General features: G+C 37.0%; 1 protein-coding gene across 3 annotated transcripts; it reads right to left on the bottom strand.

Moving 5' to 3' along the window:
* Positions 1-497: 497 nt before the first annotated feature.
* On the bottom strand, positions 498-11235 carry LOC149024555 (portal protein). 3 transcript variants are annotated; one of them, XM_089144785.1, is made up of 21 exons: positions 11013-11235; positions 10168-10677; positions 9768-10078; positions 8597-8731; positions 8361-8479; positions 7853-8017; positions 7357-7462; positions 6092-6197; positions 5897-6007; positions 5158-5321; positions 4934-5051; positions 4125-4349; positions 3285-3475; positions 2840-3007; positions 2579-2684; positions 2272-2409; positions 1987-2145; positions 1675-1881; positions 1277-1471; positions 1106-1177; positions 498-886 (listed from the first exon to the last, which is right to left on the bottom strand). In XM_089144785.1, the coding sequence occupies exons 1-21, from the start codon at positions 11058-11060 to the stop codon at positions 728-730; spliced, it is 3513 nt and encodes a 1170-aa protein (XP_089000911.1). In that variant the 5' UTR covers positions 11061-11235; the 3' UTR covers positions 498-727. The 3 variants fall into 3 exon arrangements, with proteins under 3 accessions (XP_089000911.1, XP_089000912.1, XP_089000913.1); XM_089144786.1 differs by having other exon boundaries at positions 7898-8017; XM_089144787.1 differs by having other exon boundaries at positions 7913-8017.
* Between the last annotated feature and the right edge of the window lie 54 nt (positions 11236-11289).

The raw sequence follows: 11289 nt of genomic DNA, 5'->3' as shown, positions 1-11289 counted from the left end.
GAAGCAAAGACCATAGTATGGTAGTTCTATATTGCATTATTGCTTGGAGGAAGGAACATGATCCTTCGATTTAAATGTTGTGGATTTGCCACCACCAGTTTGAGAAGCAACCTAGGGTTAAAAAGGTGCGTATAAAACTCTCCTTCAGGTTCTACCCCCTTGTCATTCTTAATATTTCACCATTTTAAACTTGTTCAGATAAGTGTTCAAATAAGTGTACAATCAAGAGCAAATTAACTTTAAGAGTTTAAATCAGAGAATGTGGTGAATTGATGATTGCATTTTCAAGTGATCGGAGAGATGTCAAAGAAGCCAACTCCCCAGCCTTCTTCTTTTTATTCCCATTCCCCCCCCCCCCCACTTCGCATGATAGGCATGCAAATTTGAATTGCTTCACTTTCTCTCAATGTTAGATTTCCAGATAAATAAGAAGTAGGTGCAAATTTATTTCATTTATTTCTTTTGTTGGCATCTAGTACACAATGTTTTTGAAACTGTTCTAGATTACACATCCTTCTGAACATATGAAAAAGAATTTCTTTTAAGCAATGTGATGCGTACAATAATACAAAAGAATAGTGAGAAATATGAATGGAGGTACAACCTGTACAATAAAAAAGAATTGAATAAAAGACACTGAAACAGGGCAGGCAGCCACATATTCAGCTACAATGAGAAGTGAAACTCATTCTGCAAATTCCTTCAATGGGAAAATGAAATTTCTTGCTCAGAAATAGAAGTAATTGGATGGATCCGTTGTATTTTGTGTGTCTCTGCAAAGAACGGAACGAGCTTCAATTACTGATCGAGGGGGATCAAGATCTTTTGGTTGCAGTGCATTCCCTTGCAATCTCTGCATCTGGGAAGCAAAAGTGTCATCCAATATCTGCGACCAAGGTGAGAAAGAAGTTAACTTGTTATTGCTGGAATTATTGCTCTATTCACTGTAGCATGCCGGTAGATTAAAAGTCTCCCTCTTAACAGTCTATGCATAGTATTAAAAAGATTCATAATTCAGATATCAGATTCCCCAAAATACTTTGGTGATGCTTTGGATAGGGAAAAAGAACTGTTCTACAAAATGTGGACTTCATAAATTACTCACCCCAAGAGCATGATACGATCCATTGTACCACATTCGGTTTTCTTTCCTGCTCTCAAGAAACTTCAAGACAGTCTAGCGACATACCACAAGGAAAAACACATGAACACTTCAACTTTCATTCTTTGAAAAAAATGGCATAAAACTAGAAAGGATAATGCATCTCGCTGTTACCTGACCCATCTTGTCCCAGAACCCACGACATACTGCAACAAAAATCCTGCTTGAGAAAACCTTATGCAAATTTGTAATGGATTCTATGAGTTGTGAACTTAGCATTTGCATCCTTTCACGGACTTCAGCCTCCCCATCTGCTTCTTTGGTTTCCTCCAGTATTCTTTTGAGCCTTGTGCTTCGATTGGCTTGTGTCTGAAAGAAAATGTAGAACTTCCTTGTGTATTCTTTTCCAGATTGAGGCACAATTTATGATAGACAAATTTTTTTAAGAGGATGTAATATATATTCTCAATAATAAAGACTGATTCGGTATCCTTTCTTTTCTAAATCTATTTACCATTGCAAAACAAACATTTAGAGACATAACTGATAGCAATAGAGAAAGAAACACATACATTGAGAACAAGTTTCTCTACAGTTGCTTGCATGTAGTTCTTGTACTTCGTTCTTAACATAACTGTAATTCCATTCATCTGTTCCCCAAAGACTGATTTCTTTTCTCCATTGACAGGAAGACAGGAAGCCCAAGGCTTCAAGATATCCTCGACTCTACAGTGCAGAACATCAAGAATTCTTTTGATGGTATTCAGGAAAGTTCCCAACTGCAAGATGCATGAGATTCTATTAACTGATGTTCCACATAATATATAAATCTGAAGTATTTGTCTTTCAAAATGGAAAGGAAGTAAGAAGTGTATATTCCATACTTGACTAGGAACAGAGTAGACAGTTGTGGATTGTCTTCTTGTAAGTTTCTGCACATGCATTCCAAGTTTTTTCGGGATGCTATCTTTCAGAGGCATTAAGGTTTCACTGTACTGCTTTTCTAGTGCCTTCACAACTGCTTGTTCTATGTTTGCAACCGCCTTGAGAAATTAAAAATTGACAATAAAGATGAGAATATTATTTAGATACAAATATATGTCATCACCAATTTGAGGCTGCATCGAGTTTGACCCAACTTTGTATTGAAAGAACATAGAAACACTTACATTTTCTAGTATCAATGAGTACTGTGGCCATCGGTTAATCACCACTTCATACTCACTTAGAGCTTCTTTAATTTTCTCATACATATTCTCAGCAAATGGTGAAGTGGAATGATTTGTACTTACTCCATTCCATGGTACCTGCAACAGGGGGTTAATCAAAATGGAACTGAATGAACTAAATTGGCTTCACAAAGGTAAAATATTGTTTCAACATCTAGCAGTTCAGTATTTTATAAGAACAAATCTCTTACATCTGTCAGGCACAAGAAGGGGGGGGGAAGGGAGAGAGAGAGAGAGAGAGGGAGACCTTCTCTGCCTTGCAAAGGTCAAGCATCGAGAGTTGCCAATCTTCTACCCAGACCATTATATAATTGTGGAACAGATTCCTTGAGTCCACACCTCCATGAACAGGGCTGAGGCAAAAGTTGGAACAGTAGAATACAAAAAAGGTAAGATGGATATCCATGAGATACTGTCCAAAATTCATTTGTTGTTTTTGGTAAGCTATTGGGAGAGGCCTCCTATAATAAACAACAAATACGATACTAGGAGATTTTTTAAATTGAACCTGATATTCCATGTCTCAAGATCCCTCTCAAAATCAGCAGCTGCGATCAAAAGCTCTGTTACATGAGGCAAAGGGCTGGATGGAGGCCAAGCTGCCAAGAACCCTCTTAATCTATTGCACAACTCAGTGCTGTAGACACCAGCCGCTATGTTTGACAGGTCTATTGAACTGAAAGAAGAACCTATATGTCAAAACATGCTGGCAAATAATCGACAGTAAAAAATTACCAAGTTGCACTTCATACTTCTTTCTAGTTGTTTAACACCCAAAATTTTAACAATTTAATGTAATCTAGTATCAAATATTTAGTGCTACAGCAACTGCAAGTGCTTCCTGGTTGGGTTACTCATGCATCTTCTAGTGGATAAGTTTATCAAACTTCAAAATGGGATGAATACCAGCTCCCTGCCATTCATGAAGTTAAGATTAGAACATCAGGATGTACCTTGGAAGTATATGCTGATTATGAATCTTGATGTCTGCCTGAATCTCACTGCTTATGTTTATGCACAGGTTCTTCATCTTGAGATACGCAGTGGAGATGGTCATTGAGTCCATATGAAAACCTTCTGGGTTGCTTGACATGAATTCATCAGTTTCCATCATATGTCTCCTACACCTTTTTGTAGTTGCTTTCTGTAACAAAATTCTGTTTCATTAGATCTCTTTACAGCCATGAGCAAATCCTGCCTATGGAGGCGATCCAAACAATCAAATTGTTTAACCTCTCTGTAAAGTTATATGATGAAATAAAAAAGAAAGAAAGACCAATTCCTGAAACACAAAAAAAGGGATCCAGATATTCCAATGATTTCTTATTTGAACTGTCAGCATATCCTCAAACATATTGTTTTAAATCTAAGATTCAATGTCCAACAGGATTAGTCCTAGATAATACCCATCCATGAGAACTACTACTATTTAGTTCAGATTGATCACTTAGCAAAGCTGAGACAATCCAAATGATAAGTAAAATGGCAATAGCCGACTGCAGCTGTATCTTGTGATTCCTCATGCATTATGATTATATTTTGTTCCATTGCAACACAAATTTTGAGTAACTTCCCTGTAACCACTTAGCTTTAAACTATCCAGCAATTTCAAATCTGATGGTCACATTATGCACTTATTATTATTGTGGTAGATATTACTGTGGCAGTGGAAGTGTCATCAACATTGATTGACCATAGGTACATCTCCCATAAATTTTGCAAGTTTGATATATATATGCATGTCTTGAGGAAAATATTTGTCCATATTTACATCTGGATACTACATAACTTACCTTAAGATAATTTCTCAACGTTGTTTGTGCTTCTTGAGCAAGGATATCATGAAGAAGGGTGTACACTGTCACTGCAGGAACTAAAGCTGGTGCTGCACAGTCTGGTATTGGACCAAATGAGTCTGCCAAGCCTGTTGGACTGACTTCATCTAATGATTTGTAGTTCTCAAAGACATTGGCTAACAGATTCTCAACTTGAGTTTCACAATCCAGCAATATACTTTTCTGCAACCCAAGAAGAAAAAAAAAACTGATATTCTTTCTCACATAAGTTCCTCTAAATAATAGAACAATTTTTCAGAACAAGTAAAGCACTTGAGTCCTAAAGTTGCAGTCATCATAAATATATTTGGGTCAATTAAACATATAACTGAAATTGAAAATTGAAAATTGGCAGTTAGTCATTAACTATCCTACATGATCTCATAACCTGAGAAATTTAAGGTGATATGGTATAATCTGCAGGCACAGTCTAGAACCTACCAAACCAAGATAATTTTCATTAACAAAATTTCTTCTCTATGGTCGTTGGTTCACCTGTACTATAAAACTCAGATTGAAGTACAAAACACAAAGACCTGTCTTACATTTAAGATATAAGCAGTCATTGAAGTAGACCACAAAAATTTGCTTTTAGTTGCTTGATTCCATTGTTGATGAGCTGTCATCAATGTAATTTTGTACAATTTTTTTTTACCTTAGTTTGAATGCTTTTATATTTTGGAGCTTCTGGCTTCTTCATAGATAGAACCTACAGTACTAGTGAGAATGTAATTGAAGACAATAATGAAGTGCACTGATGGGCTCACCTCTTGTCGAGTTAGACTTCTCTCTCCTCGAGCCTTTATAACTGGTGCAAGTAGCTCATGCACAAGCTCTAAGCAATTCTTAGTTGGAGTAGCCACATTCATGACGTATGAAAGATATCTATTTTAAATAACAGAAGGGACTGAAAATTAGGACCTGTTCCATGGATGTAATCATAGAACATTAGCTATAAGGAGTAATTTGACAAATTTTATATCTAAAATACCTCAATTTAGTGTATGAATCTGATACTCCATAGTAGTCAGAAAATTCAATCAACAGCCACCTCCAAGGTCCATGTAACCTCAAGTTTCGGGGATGAAAATGCTGCGCACGCAAAGCAGACTCTAACACAAAGTCATAAGCCAGTGTTTCCACGACAGGGCCGCTCTAGATGCAAAAGTTAAACAACCAATATTTCAAATCAGAGAGGTGTCACAAAGAAAATTAATTGAAGTAACTATATGGAGCAAGAAAGAAAGAAAATCATGTTTGGACATTCTGTGGCAGGTCTACAAAAGGCTCACTCTTGTAAGCCATGTCCAGCAAAACAAGTCTAGAGAGAACTGGGACATTCAACTACGTGACTCATTAATGCTCCCTATTTTACACAGAATCCAATTTGAATTTGAATTCAGTGGTGGTCTAATTAGGTAGTTATGTGGTTACTAGATGCCAAATTGAGTCTTCTGATAAGTTAATTATCAACCTTTGGAGTCACCATGTAACTAAGAGAATTGATTTTAGATGGCAAGGAAGATTGAATCTGCATTTTGTAGGCAATTAGCATTTCACTATTTTATGTTGTTAAGTTGAACAACATTATTAGACTTCAATTTCAAACTCAACTTCTAGCAAGTTGAGTAGTGAGGCTTTTGATACCCTTATCTAACCTTTTACCTTTCTCCCAAAGGATAAGCATTTCTTTTCTGGTTTCTATATCAAGCAAGAAGCAAGAAACAAACCTTTGTGGGATTAGTGTCATCACAGGTAATTGTACTACCAAGAGAGAGCTGAATCTTTCCAACACATTCATTATCATCATGGTAAATTGGCCACCACCGAACTCTATCACTCTGATCAGTTTGGAGAATCACATCAATCAGAAAGTATAGTAGTGGATAAACTAAATCTTTTCATGGTGGAAAGAAGGATCATACCAGATTTTCTGTCAAGGATGAAATTTGAATTGTGGCCCGACCTTGGATAACTTTATTCTTATCCTGGACTTCTATCAATAAAGCATCACCTTGGCTTTCCGGAAAACTGAACCACATTCGCAAATCAGAAATTACTTATCCAGCTGCAATGAAATTTAACTTTGAATAGAAAGCATGGTTCAAGAACTCAAAGTCCCGAGGCCTTTTGAACACAATGATACCATCAGATTTATGGAAAAATGGTCCATTAAGGTTTGTTTCTGGACATTGCTTATAACCACTATGATGTATTAATGTCTAAAATACCCTATTCTATGCATAAGTTAGTCACAGAAAGTAATCAAGTCATACACTCAATGTATAATAACTTCGACTATCAATGGAAATGTTCAATTTACATTCTTTTAATGTGCTTGAAACTAGGCTAGATTGGTCCCAGATGTGGGCTAGATGTAGTAGTAATCATCTTGAGGGGGCAACTTCAGCAGTTTCTGTGAAAATTGAGCAAAATCTCGAAAAACTAAGCTTCTCACAGCAAATTGCAGGACCTCAATCAAACTACTGTGAAATATCTAGAAATCGATCAAGTTCTGGGTCCTCTTATGCGTTGAGCTGGGTCAAAATCCAGTTGAACCAAGATCATGAGTTCACCAAGATATTTTGCAAGTTGGTGCAGGCTTTTAATTACCATTGATCTTAACTCACCTTTTTAAAATAGCAACATATCTCATGAGTTCTCGGTCTGTGGTAGAAAGTACATGAAACCTTAACATCAAATATTTTTTCCCCTTTTGAAGGTTTGACTTAAAATAGTCAACCTTTTACATCATCAAGCCAAAGCATCATATTATATTCAAACACAATTTTAATCTGGGGGTGATCTTAATCCAACTAATGTACCTTTATGGTGCACAGTTGTTTTTGTTCCCCCCCCTTTGATAGAAGTTGTCAAGGCACCTTGGACACCTTGCTTGGCTTGTTGGTGTTGCCTCCTATCCAGGCAATGTCAAACACCTTAGGTTGCCTATACCACATGACAGCTATATCCTGACCATTTCCTAAAGTTTCTGACCAATGAAATTAATTGGATGGTCAATCTTATAATACCACTTCTGGCCTTTAAATTTTTAAGTCAACAAGGATCTATGAGACCGTTGCACCAATTTGACACCAACAATGGATTTATTCAGTTTTGGTCTTTATCAACTTTAAATTTCAACCCTTCGCAAATAAAGCCACTTAATTGGGAACAAGTAATGACTTACAAAACATGGGAATCGCCACTTCCAGGATGCAAACAAATTGCAGAACCTGGTTCCACATCTGTTTCTTCAGCAGAACTCTTCAGTCGGATCAAGCATGATAGTGCTTCTGCAAACATGTTTAGCCATCAGTAACAATAGCCTGCCTAACTACTTATTCTATTATAGATATAGTCAGAAAATTCATAAAGATGCCTGTCATCTATAATTCAGATGGTAAGCTCAAGGTATATCTTAATCTATTATTATAGATGCTCAAGTGCAAGCTAATGGGTTAAAAAAATAAAAGTGCAAGGATCAGAAAAGACAAATGTCACATGTCAGATGGTTTCAAGCATAAATCTTTTTAATTTCAGCCTCAATCTCTTGTGTTTGGACTGGACATAAGGTATATGGCAGGTAAAAGCCCATCCAGGGTAACTAACATTCATATTGTTGCATTCCCCTGACAGTCCAACTCTCTGAAGAAGCTTTAGTGTTCTGAGCTGAAAAGACAAACCTTCTGATGCCATTGACAATGGCGGCAGCTTAAGAGAATTGATACCAGTTCGAAGAAGACCTGAAACATGTCGGACATAATCTGCTCCTGCTTGCACATAGAATGCTCCTCGCTGTGAGTATGTCATCTTGAGCTTCCTTCTTGGCACAACACGAATTTTTTTTACTGCATCAGTATAAATTTTGTAGTTACATCTCAAAATCATTGTTTGAGAACAATTTGATTGCAAATGCTAAATATTTCTTGGTCAACTTCAAAATTAAAAGATGGAAAATTAACAGTGACAAGTGAACGTGTAATGGTAAGGTTTGAAGACTGAAATTAAACACAGATGAGCTCCATTTATGTAGAAAAGGTAGAAAATACCACCCTGAAGCTCACCAGAGTAAAATACATCAATAATGTCATCCAGAACTTTTAAAGTTGACTCATAATTCTCGTAATCTTCAAATAACAATTACAGAGAGAAGTATTAAAACAACCTATTTAAGTTATATTGCTGTATTACCTTCAACTCTAATCTTTCCAACAACCTTTGTTGCCTTTGTTGTGCCTTTTTCTTCCGTAATCTCAGCAAACCCTCCTTTTGAATATATATTTCGAGGCTGCAGTAAAAATTTGTGCAAACTACATTCACAGAAAAGGCAGAGTTTACTACTCTTCAGATTTAAACAATAATGCTAATTGGTATAGGGGGAAAAAATGCAACAATTAATTGATATTGGTGGGAGGCTAACATCATACCCGAAGGCACTTCGGAGGACCTGGCACTCATCCTGTAGAAATTCAGGTGCCTCTGTGCAGCCTCTTGCCCATGCAAACAAGCATAAACGAATGCATGCATCATAGCAAATCATAGCTTGCCATGCATTCTGACCACTGTGATGATAAATCAACAAAATAACATAAAAAAATGGGGTGATATTAATTTCAGGCGGTTAAACAAGAAAGTGTTTTCATCCATTGATGATAAAGTTATGTTCATGTAGCAGCAATATACTTCGGCCTTGCATGAATTGATTCCCATACATACAATATTCCACAACATCATCACATCATAAACCTGTCTTGATTATTTAAAGCCAGTTTGGCACATATTATTCATCTAACCTATGCACTCACAACATTTTCATGATACCTACAAGAGTAAAGGAGTTAAAATCATATATAGATCCATAGCATAAAATCTGAAAGCTACCAACTAGAGTCATGAGGCTAAAAGAGCCACAAGTGTATTGATTGGAAGATTGTTATCTACAGTTCAATTTAATCTTTGTCTGAGACTGCTAGACTTTATTAGTCTCGGTGCCCAAAATCTGATTGTTTTTTGTTGACAAGTTCTTCTAGTCTGGCAGATCAACTGACATATACCAAATGGTAGACACCAATGGCCCTGCTCACATGGCAGGTTTCAGCCAAAACAGAGTTGGTCATGTAGCAAAATAAATCTTTTAAAATCCAATGAAAAATAAAACTTTTCTAAAAAAAAATATACTCCTGAAAATACATGGGAATAGTAAGCCAGTTTTCTTATATAATTGATTTGAATTAGGTCTGAAATTTGACAAGTGACCATTCTATTGTACATTCCAAAACTTACTATTGGTTGAGATATACTATTGACACTTGCTTGTTTAGACAAATTTTGAGATAATTATATGCAACTGACGCAATTTAGTTTTATTTTAGATTGGGTTGAAGATGTACCAATAATAGGAGGATTACGTAATTGATGAGTAGACAGCCTAGCAGATATGTTAGAGCATGAGAAAGCACAAACTCTAAATGTTTCTTGTCAATGCAAGAGCTTAATAATCATACATTGGAAGCTGGATAAAACAGTCGAAAGGAAACCAGATGTGGCCCACCTATCCAAACAATCACGAATTAAAGAAGCTTAGGAAAAAGAGGATACCTTGTACTATAATAGGGTACTTGATCCATTGAGGTTGTCTGCCATTGCGATGTACCTGGCTCATTGCTTCCTTGAGATTGTGTTCCAGAATCTGTGGGTGTTTCTTGCCTTCCAAAGCAGGCGTTTGGTTGACTTGTTACATTTATCTCAGTGGCAGTTCGTACCGTTTCAGAAAAATGTGTTGGAGATGGCCAATCCTGGCTCGCTGCTTCAAAATTGCTTTCTCCTGTATCATTTTCCATGATGGGAGGTGCACTAGGAGTTCCCATGTCCACTGACTTGTCAGGCAAAACTCCGACTGTATTGGGACTCTGCAATCAATGTCACACAAGATCAGGAAAACTTGAACTTCATTTGAAACCCTAGATGATATTAATCACATGCATCAAGGTTTCCCAACCTGATCCCGAGGTAGACTACTGCCAGTCTGATTTGAATTCCTCTGGGCACATTCCCTGAATGCACCATCTCTAAATCTTTTGATGTTATCCGGTACTTCAATCCTGAGTTTCTCCTTTGAAGACCCTCTGATTATAGGTGATTTATGTGGATCATCTGACTCTCGAAATTTTGAATTTGGTTGTACTTCAAAAAGTTCGTCATTGTAACGCTGCACAAATGGCCTATCCTGCCAGTCATGGTCACTAGATCCCAAACCTTCCTCCTCAGATTCATCAGAGTAACCAGTATCCATATCAACTGATGCCCCACTCTCATCATCATCATCATCACTCAGGCCAAGAGTCAATGCACTTTTAGGTGCTAGAAACCCAGAGTGGAACTTCAGTGGAGGCAAGATCGGTGAAGAAAGATAGTTCTTGCTGTTGTGGAAAGAAGGAGATTGTGAGGTTTTACCAAGACTAAATTTTTCAGCCAAGGGAGACCTAAGCTGTGTGTCTCCATCTGATCCCTGCAAGATTCAGTAAGGGTTACATCGAAGCTCCAAGAAAATTCCAGATTGATAAAAATAACACTCGTTGAGAACTACATGAAAGGAACCTTGGACAGACGATATAATGCCACGAATCAAAAGCAAAAGTTTCTCCTTTTCTTTCTTCTAAAATAGAATCTTCCTTTTGGGTGGAAGAATGCAAAGAACCCCAAGATTCAAATTAAACATCAAAGACCTCAAATGAAACACAACAGATCAAAACCCATGTACGAATCACAGATATAATTTAAAGAAAAGATATCTGCAGATTAAAAATTCATAAAATGCAATTCAAGCATCCACAGATTGAGTACCTTCTTGATCCACTCAATGGCGCTTTCGTCTAGGCCTTCTGTGAACATTGTACTAAGCTTGAGAGCGAGATAGATCAGAGGAACAATGAGACAGAAAAGGCAGAGTGTAGATTGAAGAAGAGCTGAGAGAGGTTTACGACTACAGTCCTCAGGGAGTTGGGAACGGGAGCGCGATGGACACCGACGGAGCGTTTGAAGTCAATGTAACGGCTAGTTTAGAAAGTTCTTTGTCTTGTCCCTTTCTATTTGTCTAGGGTAATCTTTTATAAAATGGAAA

This window comes from Hakea prostrata, chromosome 2 (genome assembly GCF_041222555.1).
Source record: "Hakea prostrata isolate BN-2017 chromosome 2, UWA_Hpros_2, whole genome shotgun sequence".
NCBI lineage: Eukaryota > Viridiplantae > Streptophyta > Magnoliopsida > Proteales > Proteaceae > Hakea > Hakea prostrata.
This window is presented reverse-complemented; position numbering and strand designations above follow the sequence as displayed.

What these genes read in the sequence shown, in the direction of transcription:
- LOC149024555 (XM_089144785.1), bottom strand. Translation starts at nt 11,060, where the DNA reads ATGTTCACAGAAGGCCTAGACGAAAGCGCCATTGAGTGGATCAAGAAG. An exon ending in ATTGTCAATGGCATCAGAAG is followed by an intron (nt 7,463 to 7,852) that starts GTTTGTCTTTTC and finishes ACATGTTTGCAG; the next exon opens with AAGCACTATCATGCTTGATC. An exon ending in CTTGAGACATGGAATATCAG is followed by an intron (nt 2,685 to 2,839) that starts GTTCAATTTAAA and finishes CTTTTGCCTCAG; the next exon opens with CCCTGTTCATGGAGGTGTGG.